This window comes from Moschus berezovskii, chromosome 6 (genome assembly GCF_049115385.1).
Source record: "Moschus berezovskii isolate FMDL1 chromosome 6, NW_MosBer_1.0, whole genome shotgun sequence".
Lineage (NCBI taxonomy): Eukaryota > Metazoa > Chordata > Mammalia > Artiodactyla > Moschidae > Moschus > Moschus berezovskii.
This window is the reverse complement of record NC_142465.1, coordinates 4650377-4672862: the sequence shown is the minus strand read 5'-3', so window position 1 is coordinate 4672862 and position 22486 is coordinate 4650377. Positions and strand designations below refer to the sequence as shown.

Here is a 22486-nt window from a genome sequence, read left to right as displayed (position 1 = left end):
GATCCCCTGGAGAAGGGAATGGCTAACCACTCCAGTATTCTTGCCTGGAGAATTCCACAGACAGAGGAGCCTGGCAGTGGGGTCGCAAAGAGTCGGACACGACTCAGCGACTTTCACCTTCAAGTATATCTACAATCTGTGTGTGAGCCCTCAAGTTATTGTCAGAAGAGACATAAATTTTTATAGCCCTTCATATTTCTGATGTAGATTATATAACCAGTATTTAAAACAGTAAAAATACACTATAATGTATGTTTAGATATAATTTGAGCCATTAAATGAAAATTCCTCTTCTAGGCTTTACATATCTTTATTTTGCTGACAGTTTGCTTCAATTTAACGAGAGAGACTTCTATTAAAGTATTTCAGGGGTTCAATTTAAGGGAAGGATTTCCACAGAAATGTTTATGTACATATTTTAGAAATAATAGGCATGACAGTAATTTCCTTAGAAAAGCTTTTAGTATTAACATACCCAGAATACATTTTTTTGTGAAAACAGTATGCAACTGTTTAATATATTATAAATTCCTTAATTTTATAGTTTTCAACTGTCTCAATACCAAAAGAATCCCATAATTTGACATAAAGAGGAACCATTTTCTATATTGTACCAAAATTACAATTTACCTGTATTCTAACATTGAGAAGTGAGATTAAAAAAACCCCAACATTATAAAGTCTACCTAAAAGAGATCAACAATGACTTCATAGACTGTCTTTACTGTATATCTATGTATCTATCTATATATGCACAATTTTTTTTAGTTTTTTGAGACACATGACCTGCCCTATTTTAATGATGTATTTAACAGAGGGTTATAATGTGGAGGTCAGAGAATAGGATTTGGAGGCTGAAGACCAGTGTTCAACCTAGAACTTTCTTGACACTGCATTTCTACCCTTTGTGCCAGATACATTTAAATGTCTGAATAATTACATTAACAGAGATTTCTTCATCTATAAATTGGAGAGAACACCACCTACCACACAGAATATTTGTAAAGAACAAGTAAGAGAACTAGTTGTTGCCACAGTGCATTGTTAACTTTAAGACTCTGAGTTAAAACTATTTTTTTAAAAAATTTGTGATAGTAGGGCTTGTTGTTTACTAAAAATATCAAATAAACTCCAATCTTGGTTTTGATATAATATTTTACTTAGTTATGTTCTCCTTTTAACAAGATATCATAAACAACAAATTTTGCTCAGTGCTCATTTTAAAGGGAGGAAAGTCTTACAATTCATTAAATAAACACTATGTAATTCACCTTAACCCCCATGTTCTACAAAATCTCCTTTGGTAAGTCATTATAAGAAGAAATCCATTTATTTCAAAAGAAAACTATTATAAAAAGTTCTAAAGTTTACATGTTCTCATTAAATTCCAATTTAATGGCATTTACCAAAGCACTTCACACACACCTCTTTCATAGCATTTATCATATTGTATTGTAAATAGTATTTGTTTCTCTCAAAAGACTTTGAGCAGCTTAAGGGCAGAAAAATCATGTCATATTCATCTTTATATCAAATGCCTAGGCTTTGGCCGATTCTCTGTAAAGGTTAGTGCCTACCAGAAACAGCATGAATGATGGACATAAAACAGGATATATGTGTACAGCAGAGGACAAAGAGCTACTATAATTCTGATGAGTTGCATGATAAACGGGCTAAGTGATAAGTTTATCAACAAACTGAAAACAGGATTTTAAAAGATACCTTTAATTTTTAAAGTAAAACTAAATTCCTTTGATTTTCTCTATGAATGAAAGTAGTTTTAAGGCAGACAGATATATGTTAACATAACTTGATGCAGACAGAGTTTGTAGCATGTTATCAGAACACTAACATGAAAATGACATGCGGAAAAAACAGCAAAAAATTTACTGAGTGGTAGTTTATTCAGTGCTCTCAAAAAATAATGAAGTCAAGTTAATGTGCCAAAAGTTTGTTGTATTTTATAATGGTTTATTTTTGTGATTTAAAAAATGTTATATTAAGATATCAAGGTACTATTGTACATGGGAATCAGCCTACATTGGTGTTTTGTATTGGGGAGGGGTGGTGAACCACATGGGAGTTTATATTTGGAAAACATAGTTTATGTTTAAATGATTATTTGCCCAACTTATTTTGAAGTATAGAAATGGTCAGTAACTGTTGATGATTATGTTTGAAACCATATAAAGACAGTTGAAAACATGAAACAATTCCAAAAAGTGACATCCCATATTAAAGATAACATGACTAATAAGGTTTACACTATACACAAAAGGATATTCTTAAATATTTACTTTAAGTGCCTGATGAAAACTAAAAGAGATCTTTCCAACCATTGCTTTTGTAACTCTAGTAGGCACTCCTTATTAAAAGAAAGGGTGAAAATAATGTAAAAAGACTGTTGCTAGGATTTAAGCAAATGTTATAAAATTTTTTTTATCATCAAGGAGCCATTACCTTATGGAAAGATTTACAGTAATATGTGATTATATATATGGTACTTTCATATGGTGTTGTTAGAAACTCAAGTTAGGCCTGGTTAACCTGATTGTACATTAATAAATTATTTTTTGATTTGACCAAAGCTGTTTGAAGGGTTCTTATTAAACATTTATCTGGCAAAATAAGGCAAACCCTTTAATTGTTCAAGTGGAAACTATAAGAAGAGTTCTGATATTCTCTGTTGTAAAATAATTAGCACCTGTACGACTTTATCACAGACACATGCATTTTTATAGGGATCTACACTTCATTTCCCTTATGCAGTATGGTTACTCTACTTAACTCTTACTAAAAGAGATAAAAAGCAAACTGATATGTAAGATAAATTGACTGCATTTTAGGTTATAAGCTGTGGAGATACAATCTGGTAATCACTTTTCCATAATTCAATTCTATTATGGGTTTATGGAAAAAAAAGAAAGCTTAAGAATTTTGGTATCAATACACATGGAGACAGAGGGAGTATTTCTAACATGAAACTCTGTAGCATGTTTCCCTATTAATGCATCAACTGAAGTTGAAAATGTATTTTTATTATGAGAAAAATGTGGTATACACTTATCTTTGTGTTCAATTAAAGTAAAAGCTAGATCTCAATCTCTGTGTTATTTCATAGCATATTTTCTCAAAAGGTGAATATAACCAGCTACCAGTTTTTAGTAGTCTGAGGTACTTGGATAACTCAAAGGTACTTCACATTTGAAAATACTATTTTCAAAATATTTTACAAGCTATTGCAAGCTTATTTTACGGATAAGAAGATATAGAAAGTTTAAATAATTTGCCCTGTATTTCAGGGGGTTTTTCCTTATAATTTTTCCCAATCACAGGGCCAATAATAATAATTTAATTAATAAAAAACTGAGCAGTTTTACAGTTATATGTCAGTTAATCCCTACTAGGCAAATTACTTAGAATGTAATATCCCAACTTTGGTACAGGAAAAAAAATTTTTATAATATAAATTAAAAACATTACTTGTAATAGACTGTTCTTTAAAGAGGTTAAAAAAACAAAAACACTCTACAAATATTCAGTTTTCTAGCAAAAATTTTAAGTATGTAATTCTCACAATAAGGCACTTCTATTCTCATTTAAATGTTTCACAGAAAGTTCTCCATTTTTTTGTAATCAAATCTTCATAAATTATACAGTAATGTTACTTCAAGTAAAACTTTATTAACTACTCAATTTTGGAATAATTTAAATATCTTTACCTGTGAATAGAATGGAGTTTGAGGAACAAATCCTAAATGAACCTACTCTTAGTCTGTTTCAGATTTAGAGAACTGATAATGTTTTACCCTGTTGATCTTGTTCAAGAATCTTGAAATCTTCCAAAGGAAGACTGTTTAAGGCTGCTGGTAAAATGTGTTCTGATGTGCCCTTAGGTAATACGTTATTTGTTTCTAGATTCTTCACCAAGCACGCGGCTTTAATCCATCTTCGAGTTGCTCTGCGTTCTTTCTGTAGGCAAGTTTTCATTTTCCTTCTTAAGCTTGCTATTTCCTTTTCCAGTTTAATTATCCTCTTTTTTGCGTCCATAGGATTCCTAAAGGCATAACTGTGTTCAAGTAGTACTTGCTGACTACTAATGCTTGATTTTAAATTAGATGGTCCGGTTGGTGTACAACTGTTGTTTTTCTTCAAAAGATTCCTTGACTTGAGTTTCTGAGCCAAATAAAATTAGAGGGTTGAACATAAATTATGGAATATCACAAATAAGCAAATTCTGTCCAATTTTGGATAACAGTACTTAAACTGCTCTTTTGGAACCAGACAATGCACTTCCCAGGTTTCTTTCAAATTACCGAATATTCCATAGAATTAAAATTTTATTTGCAATATTCTCATCAAAACCAATATAGAATGCATTTAGACATTTATTTATTTGTGTATCACAAATAAATGATTTGATCTCTGTTTAAAGTAAATACTGTTCTCTCAATTTGATTAATATTTCAGACCTGTGATCCTACTTAATAAAAACATTTCCAAGAATCAAGCTCCTGAATAGGTTTACTTATTAATTAAGCACAATTATATTGTACAATCAAGGATTTAAGATCTGACTAGAAAACTTCTGTCCAGATAATAAACCTGAGGACCCTTTTTTCCCTTTAATTTCTTTCATTCAGGTAGTCCTCAAGTGCTATTAATTTTACCTCCTAAATATCTCTATCAGGATGTTTAGGATCTTCCCATCATTCTTAATGCTACTACCCACATCAGGCCCATATCATTCATGTCTAATTTGAATATATTAAAAACTTTATTGATCTCTGGGCTCATTTTAATCCTCACTAATCTATTTCCCCGACCAGTAATGCTGAAGAAGCTGAAGTTGAATGGTTCTATGAAGACCTACAAGGCCTTTTAGAACTAACACCCAAAAAAGATGTCTTTTTCATTATAGGGGACTGGAATGCAAAAGTAGGAAGTCAAGAAACACCTGGAGTAACAGGCAAATTTGGCCTTGGAGTACAGAATGATGCAGGGCAAAGGCTAATAGTTTTGCCAAGAGAATGCACTGTTCACAGCAAATACCCTCTTCTAACAACACAAGAGAAGACTCTACACATGGACGTCACCAGATGGTCAACACCGAAATCAGATTGACTATATTCTTTGCTGCCATAGATGGAGAAACTCTATGCAGTTAGCAAAAACAAGACCAGGAGCTGACAGTGACTCAGATCATGAACTCCTTATTGCCAAATTCAGACTTAAATTGAAGAAAGTGGGAAAAACCACTGGACCATATGATTATACAGTGGAAGTGAGAAATAGATTTAAGGGACTAGATCTCATAGACAGAGTGCGTGATGAACTATGGACGAAGGTTCGTGACATTGTACAGTAGGCAGGGATCAAGACCATCCCCATGGAAAAGAAATGTAAAAAGCAAAATGGCTGTCTGAGGAGGCCTTACAAATAGCTGTGAAAAGAAGTGAAAAGCAAAGGAGAAAAGGAAAGATTTATACCCATTTGGTATGGCTCCGAGAGGAGCTACCCCATGCCCGAGGTCAGGGCGGCAGCTGAGAGGAGCTACCACATGTCCAAGTAGCTGTGGTTGTGCTAGCGCAGGAGGGCTGAGAGTAGCTACTCTACGTTCAAGGTCAGGAGGGGTGACCTCGTCCAATGTAAGGAGTAGCGGCTGCGCTTCGCTGGAAAAGCCGTGAAGAGATACCCCATGACCAAGGTAAGAGAAACCCAAGTAAGACGGTAGGTGTTGCGAGGGGGCATCAGAGGGCAGACACACTGAAACCATAATCACAGAAAACTAGTCAATCTGATCACACAGACCAGAGCCTTGTCTAACTCAATGAAAATAAGCCATGCCTGTGGGGCCACCCAAGACAGACGGGTCATGGCGGAGAGGTCTGACAGAATGTGGTCCACTGGAGAAGGGAACGGCAAACCACTTCAGTATTCTTGCCTTGAGAACCCCATGAACAGTATCAAAAGGCAAAATGATAGGATAGTGAATGAGGAACTCCACAGGTCTGTAGGTGCCCAGTATGCTACTGGAGATCAGTGGAGAAATAACTCCAGAATAAATGAAGGGATGGAGTCAAAGCAAAAACAACACCCAGTTGTGGATGTGACTGGTGACAGAAGCAAGGTTCAATGCTGTAAAGAGCAATATTGCATAGGAACCTGGAATGTTAGGTCCATGAATCAAGGCAAATTGGAAGTGGTCAAACAGGAGATGGCAAGAGTGAATGTCAACATTCTAGGAATCAGTGAACTAAAATGGACTGGAATGGGTGAATTTAACTCAGATGACCATTATATCTACTACTGTGGGCAGGAATCCCTTAGAAGAAATGGAGTAGCCATCATGGTCAACAAAAGAGTCTGAAATGCAGTACTTGGATGCAATCTCAAAAACGACAGAATGATCTCTGTTCGTTTCCAAGGCAAACCATTCAATATCACACTAATCCAAGCCTATGCCCCAACCAGTAATGCTGAAGAAGCTGTAGGTCTATGAAGACCTACAAGAACACCCAAAAAAGATGTACTTTTCATTATAGGGGACTACAATGCAAAAGTAGGAAGTCAAGAAATACCTGGGTAACAGGCACATTTGGCCTTGGAATACAGAATGAAGCAGGGCAAAGGCTAATAGAGTTTTGCCAAGAGAACGCACTGGTCATAGCAAACACCCTCTTCCAACAACATAAGAGAAGACTCTACACATGGACATCACCAGATGGTCAACACCGAAATCAGATTGATTATATTCTTTGCAGCCAAAGATGGAGAAGCTCTATACAGTTAGCAAAAACAAGACCAGGAGCTGACTGTGGCTCAGATCATGAACTCCTTATTGCCAAATTCAGACTGAAATTGAAGAAAGTAGGGAAAATTGCTAGACCATTCAGGTATGGCCTAAAACAAATCGCTTATGATTATACAGTGGAAGTGAGAAATAGATTTAAGGGACTAGATCTGATAGAGTGCATGATGAAACTGGATGGAGGTTCATGACACTGTACAGGAGACAGGGACCAAGACCATCCCCATGGAAAAGAAATGCAAAAAAGCAAAATGGCTGTCTGAGGAGGCCTTACAAATAGCTGTGAAAAGAAGAGAAGTGAAAAACAAAGGAGAAAAGGAAAGATATAAGCATCTGAATGCAGAGTTCCAAAGAATAGCAAGGAGAGATAAGAAAGTCTTCCTCAGCAATCAATGCAAAGAAATAGAGGAAAACAACAGAATAGGAAAGACTAGAGATCTCTTCAAGAAAATTACGGATACCAAGGGAACATTTCATGCAAAGCTGGGCTCGATAAAGGACAGAAATGGTATGGACCTAACAGAAGCAGAAGATATTAAGAAGAGCTGGCAAGAACACAGAAGAACTGTCCAAAAATATCTTCATGACCAAGATAATCACAATGGTGTGATCACTTACCTAGAGCCAGACATCCTGGAATGTGAAGTCAAGTGGGCCTTAGAAAGCATCACTACGAACAAAGCTAGTGGAGGTGATGGAATTCCAGTTGAGCTATTTCAAATCCTGAAAGATGATGCTGTGAAAGTGCTGCACTCAATATGCCAGCAAATTTGGAACACTCAGCAGAGGCCACAGGACTGGAAAAGGTCAGTTTTCATTCCAATCCCAAAGAAAGGCAATGCAAAAGAATGCTCAAACTACCGCACAATTGCAGTCATCTCACACACTAGTAAAGTAATGCTCAAAATTCTCCAAGCCAGGCTTCAGCAATACATGAACCGTGAACTTCCAGATGTTCAAGCTGGCTTTAGAAAAGCCACAGGAAACAGAGATCATATTGCTAACGTCCGCTGGATAATGGAAAAAGAGAGTTCCAGAAAAACATCTATTTCTGCTTCATTGACTATGCCAAAGGTTTTGACTGTGTGGATCACAATAAACTGTGGAAAATTATGAAAGAGATGGGAATACCAGACCACCTGACCTGCCTCTTGAGAAACCTATATGCAGGTCAGGAAGCAACAGTTAGAACTGGACATGGAACAACAGACTGGTTCCAAATAGGAAATGGAGTACGTCAAGGCTGTATATTGTCACCCTGCTTATTTAACTTATATGCAGAGTACATCCGGATAAGGCAATGGCACCCCACTACAGTAGTCTTGCCTGGAAAATCCCAGGGACGGCAGAGCCTGGTGGCTGCTGTCTATGGGGTCGCACAGGGTCGGACACGCCTGAAACGACTTAGCAGCAGCAGCAGAGTACATCATGAGAAACGTTGGGCTGGAAGAAGCACAAGCTGGAATCAAGGTTGGAGGGAGAAATATCAATAACCTCAGATATGCAGATGACACCACCCTTATGGCAGAAAGTGAGGAGGAACTCAAAAGCCTCTCGATGAAAGTGAAAGAGGAGAGTGAAAAGGTTGACTTAAAGCTCAACATTCAGAAAACTAAGATCATGGCATCTGGTCCCATCACTTCATGGGAAATTGATGGGGAAACAGTGGAAACAGTGTCAGACTTTATTTTTTTCAGCTCCAAAATCACTCCAGATGGTGACTGCAGCCATGAAATTAAAAGACGCTTACTCCTTGGAAGGAAAGTTATGGCCAACCTAGATAGCATATTAAAAAGGAGAGACATTACTTTGCCAACAAAGGTCCATCTAGTCAAGGCTATGGTTTTTCCAGTGGCCATGTATGGATGTGAGATTTGGATTGTGTAGAAAGCTTAGTGCAGAAGAATTGATGCTTTTGAACTGTGGTGTTGGAGAAGACTCTTGAGAGTCCCTTTGACTGCAAGGAGATTCAACCAATCCATTCTAAAGATCAGTCCTGGGTGTTCATTGGAAGGACTGATGCTAAAGCTGAAACTCCAATACTTTGGCCACCTCATGCGAAGAGCTGACTCATTGGAAAAGACTCTGATGCTGGGAGGGATTGGGGGCAGGAGGAGAAGGGGATGACAGAGGATGACATGGCTGGATGGCATCACCAACTCGATGGACATGAGTTTGAGTGAACTCCGGGAGTTGGTGATGGACAGGGAGGCCTGGCGTGCTGCAATTCATTGGGTTGCAAAGAGTTGGACACGACCGAGTGACTGAATTGACTAGCTGACTGATAACCCATTTGAATGAAGAATTCCAAAGAATAGCAAAGAGAGATAAGAAAGCCTTCCTCAGCAATCAATGCAAAGAAATAGAGGAAAAGAATAGAATGGGAAAGACTAGAGATCTCTTCAAGAAAATGAGAGATACCAATGGAACATTTCATGCAAAGATGGGCTCAATAAAGGACAGAAATGGTATGGACCTAACAGAAGCAGAAGATTTTAAGAATAGGTGGCAAGAATACACAGAAGAACTGTACAAAAAAGATCTTCACGACCCAGATAATCACAAATATGGTGTGATCACTCACCTAGAGCCAGACATCCTGGAATGTGAAGTCAAGTGGGCCTTAGGAAGCATCACTATGAACAAAGCTAGTGGAGGTGATGGCATTCCAGTTGAGCTATTTCAAATCCTAAAAGATGATGCTGTGAAAGTGCTGCACTCAATATGCCAGCAAATTTGGAAAACTCAGCAGTGGCCACAGGACTGGAAAAGGTCAGTTTTCATTCCAATCCCAAAGAAAGGCAATGCCAAAGAATGCTCAAACTGCCACACAATTGCACTCATCTCACACGCTAGTAAAGTAATGCTCAAAATTCTCCAAGCCAGGCTTCAGCAATACGTGATCCGTGAAATTCTAGATGTTCACGCTGGTTTTAGAAAAGTTCGAAGAACCAGAAATCAAATGCCAACATCTGCTGAATCATAGAAAAAGCAAGAGAGTTTCAGAAAAATATCTGCTGCTGCTGCTAAGTCGCTTTAGTTGTGTCTGACTCTGTGCGACCCCATAGACGGCAGCCCACCAGGCTCCCCCGTCCCTGGGATTCTCCAGGCAAGAACACTGAAGTGGGCTGCCATTTCCTTCTCCAGTGCATGAAAGTGAAAAGTGAAAGTGAAGCTCAGTTGTGTCTGACTCTTAGCGACCCCATGGACTGCAGCCTACCAGGCTCCTCCACCCACTGGATTTTCCAGGCAAGAGTACTGGACTGGGGTGCCATTGCCTTCTCCAGGAAAACATCTATTTCTGCTTTATTGACCGTGCCAAAGCCTTGGACTGTGTGGATCACAATAAACTGTGGAAAATTCGGAAAGAGATGGGAATACCAGAACACCTGACCTGCCTCTTGAGAAACGTGTATGCAGGTAAGGAAGTAACAGTTAGAACTGGACATGGAACAACAGACTGGTTCCAAATAGGAAAAGGAGTATGTCAAGGCTGTATATTGTCACCTTGCGTATTTAACTTATATGCAGAGTACATCATGAGAAACGCTGGGCTGGATGAAGCACAAGATGGAATCAAGACTGCCGGGAGAAATATCAATAACCTCAGATATGCAGATGATACCACCCTTATGGCAGAAAGTGAAGAAGAGCTAAAGAGCCTCTTGATGAAAATGAAAGAGGAGAATGAAAAAGTTGGCTTAAAGCTCAACATTCAGAAACCTAAGATCATGGCATCCAGTCCCATTACTTCATGCCACATAGATGGGGAAACAGTGGCTGACTTTATTTTCGGGGGCTCCAAAAGCACTGCAGATGGTGACTTCAGCCATGAAATTAAAAGACGCTTACTCCTTGTAAGGCAAGTTAAGACCAACTGAGACAGCATATTAAAAAGCAGAGACGTTACTTTGTCAACAAAGGTCCATCTTGTCAAGGCCATGGCTTTTCCAGTAATTATGTATGGATGTGAGAGTTGGACTATAAAGAAAGCTGAGCATAGAGGAATTGATGCTTTTGAACTGTGGTGTTGGAGAAGACTCTTAGAGTCCCTTGGACTGCAAGGAGATCCAGCCAGTCCATCCTAAGGGAGATCAGTCCTGAGTGTTCATTGTAAGGACTGATGTTGAAGCTGAAACTCCAATACTTTGGCCACCTGATGTGAAGAGCTGACTCATTGGAAAAGACCCTGATGCTGGTAAAGATTGAGGGCAGGAAGAAAAGGGGATGACAGAGGATGAGATGTTTGGATGGCATCACCGACTCAATGGACATTAGTTTGGGTGAACTCCAGGAGTTGGTTATTGACAAGGAGGCCTGGTGTGCTATGGTTCATGGGGTCACAAAGAGTCAGACACGACTGAGTGACTGAACTGAACTGAATCTATTTTCTGCCACTAGAGTAATTTTCTAACAGATTTGATGTTTTAATACTGGCTACATTCTTATTTGCTTCCCTATTTTCTAAAGAACAAAAAAAGCTTTACATGGCATAGTATACCATTTAGGATCTCACCCCATTCTGCCATTCACCATCTTAATTTTCTTACAAAAATATTAAAACACTTTTAGTTCCATTATCTCATCAATTTCATAACTTTGTGTCTTTCATTCATTCAACAAATATTTATTGAAACAACACAACAGTGAACAAGTAAGATAAATATGGTTCCTGTCCTCATGAAACCTAAAACTGGCATTCTTTCTGCCTAGAGGAATTGGCAGGGATTCCTTTTTGATCTTTATATACCCAGCATCTAAGTTGGATTTTGACATAGGTAAAGCTTAGTAAATATCTGTTGAAAGAATAAATGATCAAAGTGTGAAAACCAAGGTATACTTCAAGTTCAACCAACATCTGAGTGTGTCCTACGTACCAGACACTATTTGAGGTTCTGAGGATTCAGAAGTGAAATGCTTACCATCCTGGAGCTTTTCTAATACCTGTGATGTTAACATTAATAATTAGTTTACCACAATCTCCTCTCTCTTCTCTCCCACTCAGATATTAACCATGTAGATTTACAAACTTACCCATAAAAAATAACTCAAGGAAAGCAGTGGTTTTTTTCCTTTCTCAGAGGTAAAGATAACTGTCATCTTTTTCAAAGCTAAATTTTTCACATTTTTTTTGTTCATTCTACCCCTTAACATTTCAGTGACCTGTCTTCTGATTAGATCTTCCTTGAGTAGATAAAACATTGCTTTAATACATTCATACTATACCTTAAATTTCTCCTTTTAAGTATCACTTGCTAATACTTATTTTCCACTCATCCCTCAACTCATTAGTTTTTGTTCTCATCGTACTACTGCAGCTGCCCTGTGCAAGGTCAAGAACTCTCTCCTACGTTCCAAACTCTAACCTCAAACCCAGTCTAAATGCCAGAGTTTTATGAAGTTTTCTGTTACGCCTCCCTCTGACCTTATGTTCTTCGGTCTGACTCTGGTATTCTTTGGGTGTGCTGCCATGAAAGCACTTATCACACATTATTTGCATGTCATCCTGAAACCAGGGCAGAATGATGCTAGAGGTTTCATTAAGATTTTTCAGTTTAACCAATGGGTCAGTTATTGATAATAATTAACAATAATGTAGAATTCCAATATGATAAAACAGTGTGGATTGGGGAAATAATAGAATCAGGAGATCTGAGCACTAATTCTAGCCTGCATCTTTACTGCAATTTTCCAACTTCCTTGAGGTACAGTATTATATATGAATTTCAATATATTCTGAACCATTCCATTTTACAAACAAAAAGGGATGGATTCTAAAAACGGAGTTAAAGAAAAGTAACATTACCTACCATGGACTTTATATGGGTACAAAAATCAAAAATGGTTGGAACAGCATCCATTTTAAGTCGTCTAGTTTGTCCTGTTAGGTCAAAACAGGAAGCTTCGAAGTGCTTTGAACAAAGAAAAGTATGTTTTCCTGGCACAAAATTTTTGCGCCTAACCAGGCGAACCCATTCTTTTCTTCTTTTAGGATCCAAAGGAAACCTTTAAGAAAAAAAAAAAGGGCAACTCAAATTCCAACTATCACACTTCTGGTTGCACTAACTAGTCAAAAGAAATTTTGAAAAGTGACAATTTAAAATATATTCCAGAAAAAAAAATCTTCCATTTACATAACAAATTAAAAATTTCTAATATCCAAACACTGGAACAGAAATGAATTAATATTAATTTTTATAAATTCTTAAAAATTAATAAAAAAGTAACTTAAGTGGATCAGTTTTTCAAGGTTTTAAAAAGAGACATTTCTTTCTAAACTAGTCCTTAACAAGGGAGAAAAAATAAGTAAAACTAAATTTATCTATATCAAATTTATGTGGAACCACTGTAAGCAGGAATAATTTCACAATGATTTGATCTGCTGTTGAATACATGGTCAAGACAACTCAGATAATCCACAGATTAAATTTTATCAAGACAGATTCTGGTATTCCTTCCTCTGTGTTCATTATGATACTTACCACATGCTTTGTAACTTTTCTTTTTTAAAAAATTTCCAGTGAAATGAAAGAAGATGATCAGTTTCTTGAGGACATGGATCATTATATCTTTTTATCTATCTTTACCACTTAGGTATTGCCTTGCAAATAGTTGGGACTCAACAAAAATGTGCTTAGTTACTTTAAATATAGAATATATAAATTAATACTATACTATACTACTTTCATGAAGTTAAACTGCATATATTTTTGAAAAATGAAGTCTTAAGCTATGTAGTACAGTTGAAAGCATAATTACTACAAGAATTAAAACGCTGATGACAAGCCACTTGGAATGTTTTTCCTATTTACTTCAAACATAAAGATATCACCCAGTGTATGGCTGTTAAGGAAGAGAAAAATATAAGGGACTTCGAAAAATTCTGATGGTAGCTGTGCTGTGAAGTGAAAGTTGCTTGGCTGTGTCCCACTCTTTTCGACCCCATTGACTATAGAGTCCATGGAGTTTTCCAGGCCAGAATACTGGAGTGGGTAGCTGTTCCCTTATCTAGGAGATCTTCCCAACTCAGGGATTAAACCCAGGTCTCCTGCACTGCAGGTGGATTCTTTACCAGCTGAGCCCCCAGGGAAGTCCAAGAATACTGGCGTGGGTGGCCTATCCCTTCTCCAGCGGATCTTCCCAATCCAGGAATCGAACCAGGGTCTCCTTCATAGCAGGCAGATTCCTTACCAGCTGAGCTATCAGGGAAGCCCCTGTGTTGACTGACTTGGAAATAGAAGAATCAACATTTACATGCAATAAGTTTGAACTGAACTCTTTAGTTTGACTACCTTATCCTTTAAGTATTAATTATGAACTCACTAGTGCCTAAAAAGAACCATTAAATTTATGTTAGAAGATCCTGTGGCTCTGAAGCCCCCAGCTGAAGATTCAATAGGAACAGCTTTGGCTATATTAGATATACTCAGTTCAGTTCAGTTCAGTTCAGTCGCTCAGTCGTGTCCGACTCTTTGCGACTCCATGAACCACAGCATGCCAGGCCTCCCTGTCCATCACCAACTCCCGGAGTTTACTCAAACTCATGTGCATCGAGTCAGTGATGCCATCCAGCCGTCTCATTCTCTGTCGTCCCCGTCTCCTCCTACCCCCAATCCCTCCCAGCATCAGAGTCTTTTCCAGTGAGTCAACTCGTCACATGAGGTGGCCAAAGTATTGGAGTTTCAGCTTTAGCATAAGTCCTTCCAATGAACACCCAGGATTAGATATACTAGGGTTGCTCAAATTACCAGCAGGGAGGGGCACAGAGATGAAAGCCCAGGTTTACTTATACACCCTGCTATCTCATGTCCCCATTCCCCACAACCTCAAATACACCCTGATCTGAAGAAAACATTTGTATGTCACTCTACAGTTCCTATGTTTTCATAAGGTAATTTTTTTCTATTTCACTAGATACTTCTGATGAAGAATTAATCTACTCTGCTAGCTCTCACTTCTTAACAATAATGTATTCTCACTTCAAAGCTCTGTTCCAATATTTAATGATTTGAAAATTCTCCTGAGGACTGACCTAAAAATTAAGCTATTAATTCATAAGCACACTTCTTGTTGGGACCTCAATAAAGGTGCAGAATAAATAAGTACTATCAGTATTGTTGTATCAGCATTTGTATAAGACTCTTCAGATATATGAAGACTGTCAGATATTATTTTTCACACCCCCTTTAGCTCTTTTTTGAATAATGAAATCAATGCCTCCAACTGGACCTTAACTTCATCAAATTTTACTTAAGACTCAATTTAGGAATCCCATTTTCATGATCAGAAGACTCGGTTAGATGTTCCTGTATCATATAGTGCGAATATAACTGTATTCTAATTGTTTACTTTTCTGTCTCTACCACTAGATCACAGGTTTCTCCTGGTTCAGTTCAGTTCAGTTCAGTCGCTCAGTCGTGTCCGACTCTCCGCAACCCCATGAATCACAGCACGCCAGGCCTCCCTGTCCATCACCAACTCCCGGAATTCACTCAAACTCATGTCCACAGAGTCGGTGATGCCATCCAGCCATCTCATTCTCTGTTGTCCCCTTCTCCTCCCGCCCCCAACCTTTCCCAGCATCAGAGTCTTTTCCAGTGAGTCAACTTGTCGCATGAGGTGGCCAAAGTATTGCAGTTGCAGCTTTAGCATCAGTCCTTCCAATGAACACCCAGGATTGATCTCTTTTAGAATGGACTGGTTGGATCTCCGTGCAGTACAAGGGACTCTCAAGAGTCTTCTCCAACACCACAGTTCAAAAGCATCAATTCTTCAGCGATCAGCTTTCTTCACAGTCCAACTCTCATATCCATACATAACCATGGGAAAAACCATAGCCTTGACTAGACGGACCTTGGTTGGCAAAGTAATGTCTCTGCTTTTTAATATACTATCATGGTTGGTCATAACTTTCCTTCCAAGGAGTAAGCGTCTTTTAATTTCATGGCTGCAATCAGCATCTGCAGTGATTTTGGAGCCTAAAAAAATAAAGTCTGACACTGTTTCCACTGTTTCTCCATCTATTTCCCATGAAGTGATGGGACCAGATGCCATGATCTTTGTTTTCTGAATGTTGAGCTTCAAGCCAACCTTTTCACTCTCCTCTTTCACTTTCATCAAGAGGCTTTTTAGTTCCTCTTCACTCTCTGCCATAAGGATGGTGTCATCTGCATATCTGAGGTTATTGATATTTCTCCCAGCAATCTTGATTCCAGCTTGTGCTTCTTCCAGCCCAGCATTCCTCATGATGTACTCTGCATATAAGTTAAATAAGCAAGGTGACAATATACAGCCTTGACATACTCCTTTTCCTATTTGGAACCAGTCTGTTGTTCCATGTACAGTTCTGACTGTTGCTTCCTGACCTGCATACAGGTTTGTCAAGAGGTAGGTCAGGTGGTCTGGTATTCCCATCTCTTTCAGAATGTTCCACAGTTTATTGTGGTTAGAAGCTGTTTATTTCACTACTTTATCCTGTTTAGTAAGCATTCAATAAACTTTTCTGAGTGAACCAATGAATATACAAGCTAGTGGAGTTAGTTTGGCATTACTAAATAATCTTCAGATTATCTGTGTTGAAATAAAATAAGAATAATCAACAACTTTATATTTGATTTTGGATAATGTTTTATAAAGATTAACCTTAATTATGTTTTTGACATGTTGCTTGGATTTTTCCCAGCAAATCCAAAGGGTGAGTGAAACAGCCTGTAAGCTGAATTTAAGCAATAATAAATCCTGTAAATATTAGTTTTAAATAAGTGAAGTAGTGTTAATAGATGGATATATTCTTGCCACACAAAACAGAAGCAGGCTTTCAGAAGCATTAGATGTTTTGGAAAATCACTCAGTATTTTAAACAGTGCTACTTTGCTTGGGTCTTTAAATAACTGAATGCTTCTAACATTCCAAGCACTGTCCTAGGCACTGAAGACATGGTGTAAGTAAAACTAACCTACCTTTCTGATAGCCCCCTTTTTTGAGGGTATACTGTAATAAGGAAGGTAGAGAATCAAACAGCTTGAAGTAGCAGAAAAGAGTGGCTGAGAACAGTTTCTCTGCAATCAAACCAGGTATCAATCCTGGATCCTTCACATAATAGCTGGGTGACTTCAAGATGTTGTTTAACCTATAAAGGCCTCAGTTTTACCACCCATAAAGTTGAGTAATAATGGTACCTAGTGCGGTTCTAGAAATTAAATGAGACAATGTGAGTAAATGCTTAGCTCAGTGCATGTGTGTGTTAGTTGCTCACTCCTGCCCAACTCTGTGACCTCATGGACTACAGTTTTCCAGGCTCCTCTGTCCATGGGATTCTCCAGGCAAGAACACTGGAGTGGATTGCCATTCCCTTCTCCAGGAAATCTTCCCAACCAAGGGATTGAACCCAAGCTTCTTGCACTGCAGGCAGTCTCTTTACCATCTGGGCCACCAGGGAAGCCCAGCCCAGTGCATAGTACATGGTAAATATTAAATAAATACTGTTTTTATTATTCAGTTCAGTTCAGTCGCTCAGTCGTGTCCGACTCTTTGCAACCCCATCAATCACAGCACGCCAGGCCTCCCTGTCCATCACCAACTCCAGGAGTTCACTCAAACTCATGTCCATCGAGTCGGTGATGCCATCTAGCCATCTCATTCTCTGTCGTCCCCTTCTCCTCCCACCTCCAATCTTTCCCAGCATCAGAGTCTTTTCCAGTGAGTCAACTCGTCGCTTTTTATTATTGGGTTGGCCCAAAAAGTTCGTTCGGGCTTTTCCATAGCATCTTACAGAAAAACCTGAACGAACTTTTTGGCCAACCCAATATTACACGTGTAATTATATGAACTTATAAAACAGTAAGTACAGGATTGCATGGAACCATAATAGGAAGAGCCAATCTCATCAACAGGCCTTAAGAGAGTATGGGAATTAGCTAAGGAAATGGTGGTAGTGAAGTAAAGAGTATCTTGGGTACAGGCAAGTGTTATGACATGAAATGATGATGCAGGGCCTGCTGAGATAAAGAGTGATTTTGAATTTAACCCAAAATGGCATTTGTAAGTCATCAAGAGCCTAATTTAGAGGTGACTGTTAACAGAAAATGTTTTAACTGGTTGTTAAACACAGCCATGATTAAAAATTTTGTAAGTTTGCATTTAAGTAATACATATAAAAAACCCACCACCTAGTTATTTTACTGTTATCTACACTCTTAAGGTTACTTACATGTATGAAACCTGTATGAAATAAATGATACAGAATAGGGTAGTATTGTACATTTCTTCCCAACTCCACGATCAGTGATGTCATGTTGGTAGCTTAAACCCAGTTACAATTGGGAGTATTTATATCCTGCAAATTGGACAAACACTACAAATCAGGGCTTTTGCCCTTCCCCAGAGATCCTGTTGTTAAACATTTAGCAAGACACCATTTACTATAAAAGAGCAGTTAGAAGGACATGAATGGAAGCAGTGAACCAGTTAAGAAGTTGTTTTAATACTTCAATCGAGAGGGAATGGTGAGAAGTCAAGGGAGGATAACCTCCCAGCTTCTGGGTGGCTGGTGTTTCCTTTTATGAGAAAGGGAATATGGGAAATGTAGTTTTGGGGGAAGGACAAGTTTAAGAATACAGTTTTAGTATGCTGAATGTGAGGAACTGAAGAGACGGGGGAAATAATTGAGACACTTCATCTAAAGGTCTAAAACGCATTGGAGGTTTGGACTGGAAGTACTGATTTAGCAGGCATCAACAAATAAATGTTAACCAAGACCGCAGGAACAGCACAATCCTTTTGATGAGAATGGGCTCGGTGATAGAATGGTGGAGGAGACTGAAGTTAGGCCAAGGAAGTAAGATGAAAATCACAAAATTAGTGTCAAATAATTCAAAGTAGAGAGTATTTCAGGGAGGAAATGATCACATGCCATGAAAAAAGATGTAGGAGTGACAATTCACGTTAGCAAGAACGGTTTCAAAAGATTACTGGGGAGACTCAGTCTGGAATGGTTGCAGGAAGAGAGAAAAAAATGGGGACAATAAGTTTAGGCAATGTAAGTTGTATATGGGGATAAAGAAGTCTACCAATGTCCTAGGAAAGGAGTGAATTAGATGTTAACTATGAAATAGAAATTAATTTTATTATGAATAATGCTATTTTAAGGCCTAAACTTCTGAGGTTACACATGAGTATGTTAATTTCATAGGAAGCAAATGGTCAAACATGGAAAGGAGGTATGTATGTTAGTGCACCACCACACATCTCCTAAACATTCATTGTCGGTGCCTTGACTCCACCCTCTTCCTCATCTTCCAAATCAAATTACCATATACAATAATTCCTCCTCAAACACTTCTCAAATCTGTTCACTTCTTCCCGTCCCTACTCTCAGTACTACTCTAGTCTAGGCCACTGGGTGGAGTCTCCCTTATTTTATTACAGGGTCCTAACACTACTCTTATGGCAGAAAGTGAAGAGGAATTCAAAAGCCTCTTGATGAAAGTGAAAGAGGAGAGTGAAAAGGTTGGCTTGAAGCTCAACATTCAGAAAACAAAGATCATGGCATCTGGTCCCATCACTTCATGGGAAATAGATGGAAAAACAGTGGAAACAGTGTCAGACTTTATTTTTTGGGGCTCCAAAATCACTGCAGATGCTGATTGTAGCCATGAAATTAAAAGACGCTTACTCCTTGGAAGGAAAGTTATGACCAACCTTGATAGTATATTAAAAAGCAGAGACATTACTTTGCCAACCAAGGTCCGTCTAGTCAAGGCTATGGTTTTTCCCATGGTTATGTATGGATATGAGAGTTGGACTGTGAAGAAAGCTGATCGCCGAAGAATTGATGCTTTTGAACTGTGGTGTTGGAGAAGACTCTTGAGAGTCCCTTGTACTGCAAGGAGATCCAACCAGTCCATTCTAAAGGACATCAATCCTGGGTGTTCATTGGAAGGACTGATGCTAAAGCTGCAACTGCAATACTTTGGCCACCTCATGCGACAAGTTGACTCACTGGAAAAGACTCTGATGCTGGGAAAGGTTGGGGGCGGGAGGAGAAGGGGACAACAGAGAATGAGATGGCTGGATGGCATCACCGACTCTGTGGACATGAGTTTGAGTGTACTCCGGGAGTTGGTGATGGACAGGGAGGCCTGGCGCGCTGTGATTCATGGGGTCGCGGAGAGTCGGACATGAGTGAGCAACTGAACTGAACTTTTTTCTCTATCAATCTAGGGCTGCTCATGTCAGCATCAGAACTACATTGTTTAGTTCCACTGAGCTGCATCAGGATTTCCCTGTGAAACAGTAGGTATGTCAACATTCTGTAATAAGCTCCTTTCTCGTCAAATTCATCTCATGATGATGCTTAACCAGCACTTTAGGTAACACTGTAATTCTCCACACTGCAGCCTGAGGGCTTTTTAATATGGAAATCTAATCACTCCATTCTTTGTAAGCCTTCCATAGCTACTCAAGAACTCATTGGATAAAACAGAAAATCCTTAAAAGTATTGTACAGGACCAGATATATGTCTTTGGTCTCATTTGAAATTTCATATCCTTTGAGAAGTGTTATTTGACTTTCCAAGGCTAAATTAGGACTCCCTGAAAGTCTCTTCTGTGGCATTTAACCATAATTATTTATGTCAGTCTTTCTCATTCCAAGTCCAGGAAGGTTAAGAATTTTCTGGATCCTTAGCACCATGTCAGGTGCTTGGCACACATTCAGTTCAGTTCAGTCACTCAGTTGTGTCCGACTCTTAGCAACCCCATGGTGCCACCATGGACTGCAGCATGTCGGGCTTCCCTGTCCATCAGCAACTCCCCAAGCTTGCTCAAACTCACGTCCATGGAGTTGGTAATGCCATCCAGCCATCTCATTCTCTGTCTTCCCCTTCTACTCCTCCCTTCAGTCTTTCCCAGCATCAGGGTCTTTTTCAGTGAATCTGTGCTTCACATCAGGTGACCAAAGTATTGGAGCTTCAGCTTCAGCATTAGTCCTTCCAATGAATATCCAGAACTGATTTCCTTTAGGATTGATTGGTTTGATCTTGCAGTCCAAGGAACTCTCAAGAGTCTTCTCCAACGTCACTGATGCTCCAACAGTTCAAAAGCATCAATTCTTCAGCTCAACTTTCTTTATAGTCCCAACTCTCACATCCATACATGACTACTGGAAAAACTATAGGGACTTTTGTTGGCAAAGTAATATCTCTGCTTTTTAATACATTAGATGGATCAATGAATAAAGCACTACATTTGCATGACATACGTGAAAAACATAAACAACACAAGGATTTTGTTTTTTAAGTGGTAATTTTTAATAGGGGGTACATTTAGTCATAATGAGGTGGGAAGAAAGGTCAAGGATATAATTCCCTGAATTCTAAGGTCTTATTAAGTTGCAAAGTATATAAATGCAGAACTGTTTGCACTTAACTTTTTGAATGCTTCTTTTCCTCAAGCATATGGCAGGCACTTGCAGAAACGGCAAATGTTCACCGAGTCATTATTTCATGCAGTATTCAACGTGCTTTCCAGAGTTCTGAACTAAAGAATTTTGACTGCTGTTCAGCAAACGAACTAAGAAGGTAACCTGGGTTCTTCGTATATTACTCTGTTCTAGTAAGAATAGAAAGCTTATCTTTTACATTTTCATTCACATAGCTTAATTCTACTGCTATTAACTACAACTCCTCCGCAGTTACTGTATGTGACTATCAAAAATCTTAAATGCTTCCCATGTCAATATAGCTAGTGAGAACTGACTAATTATAACGGGAACGTAGTCGGCTTTTTAGGTGATTGCTGATTTGAAAAGGAAGATTTCGCTTCCTCTTATGGCGTCATTAACATCAAGACCTGGTCTAATACATAGGAGATAAAACAGCAGAAAATTAAGGTATCCTCCTGTCACTTTCTAGAGAAGGACTAATCACTTTACAGAACTTGAGTAAACCTTCCCCGAAGGGAGAGAAAAACTGGACAGATTTGAGAAACACAAAAGGCAAAATGGCAAAAAACCCTGCTACTTAATAGCTATAAGTTAGAACTAGTAGAATCCTCTTGTTCTTTTCACACAAGTGATACCCAGTCCAGGAACTCCCGTTTCCGTCAGCCCCTCTCCCTGCCCAGGTTACCTGTGGAAGCTGATGTTAATGTGCTTGTTGTAGGTAGTAGCACAGCCCGCCGCGGCGCAATTGGTCGGCATTTCCCTTTCCACCTCATTCGGCGCCGTCTTACGCCTGATTTGAGGCGCGGGATGCTACGCTTCCTTCGGGCGGACCCTAGGCAAAAGAGGCTGGGGAACGGCCCACCGAGCTGAGTTGCCAGAGGTGGCTGGGAAGAAGGGGTATGGTGTGTGCGCGTGTGTGTGTGCGGCTGGGGGGCGGGAGGGGTCAACCTGCCCTTTCTCTTTATTAATATGGCGGACTTGAGCCAGCAAAGTCGGCGGTCCTGGAGCTCCAGTCGCCCTCGTTTGCCTTCACCAACATGGCGGACGCAACCTGCCCTCTCCCCGGCTCCCGAAAGGGAGTGGGACTACAGCGTCTCTTGAGCTGCGGGCCACCGAGCAATTGGACGAGGTGTGCCCCTCTATTCCCCCTATTACTACGAAATTCTCTCGAGGCCAAGATTTAAAACAGGCCCGCCTACCCCGCCACACAACCCAAACCCCCAAAGGCCAGT

General features: G+C 39.1%; 1 protein-coding gene across 1 annotated transcript; it reads right to left on the bottom strand.

Annotated features, from left to right (window-relative positions):
• Positions 1 to 302: 302 nt before the first annotated feature.
• On the bottom strand, positions 303 to 22454 carry THAP2 (THAP domain containing 2). The gene is made up of 3 exons (XM_055394092.2): positions 21940 to 22454; positions 12622 to 12817; positions 303 to 4176 (listed from the first exon to the last, which is right to left on the bottom strand). Exons 1-3 carry the CDS (start codon positions 22008 to 22010, stop codon positions 3787 to 3789), a joined length of 657 nt encoding a protein of 218 aa, XP_055250067.1. The 5' UTR covers positions 22011 to 22454; the 3' UTR covers positions 303 to 3786.
• Positions 22455 to 22486: the final 32 nt, after the last annotated feature.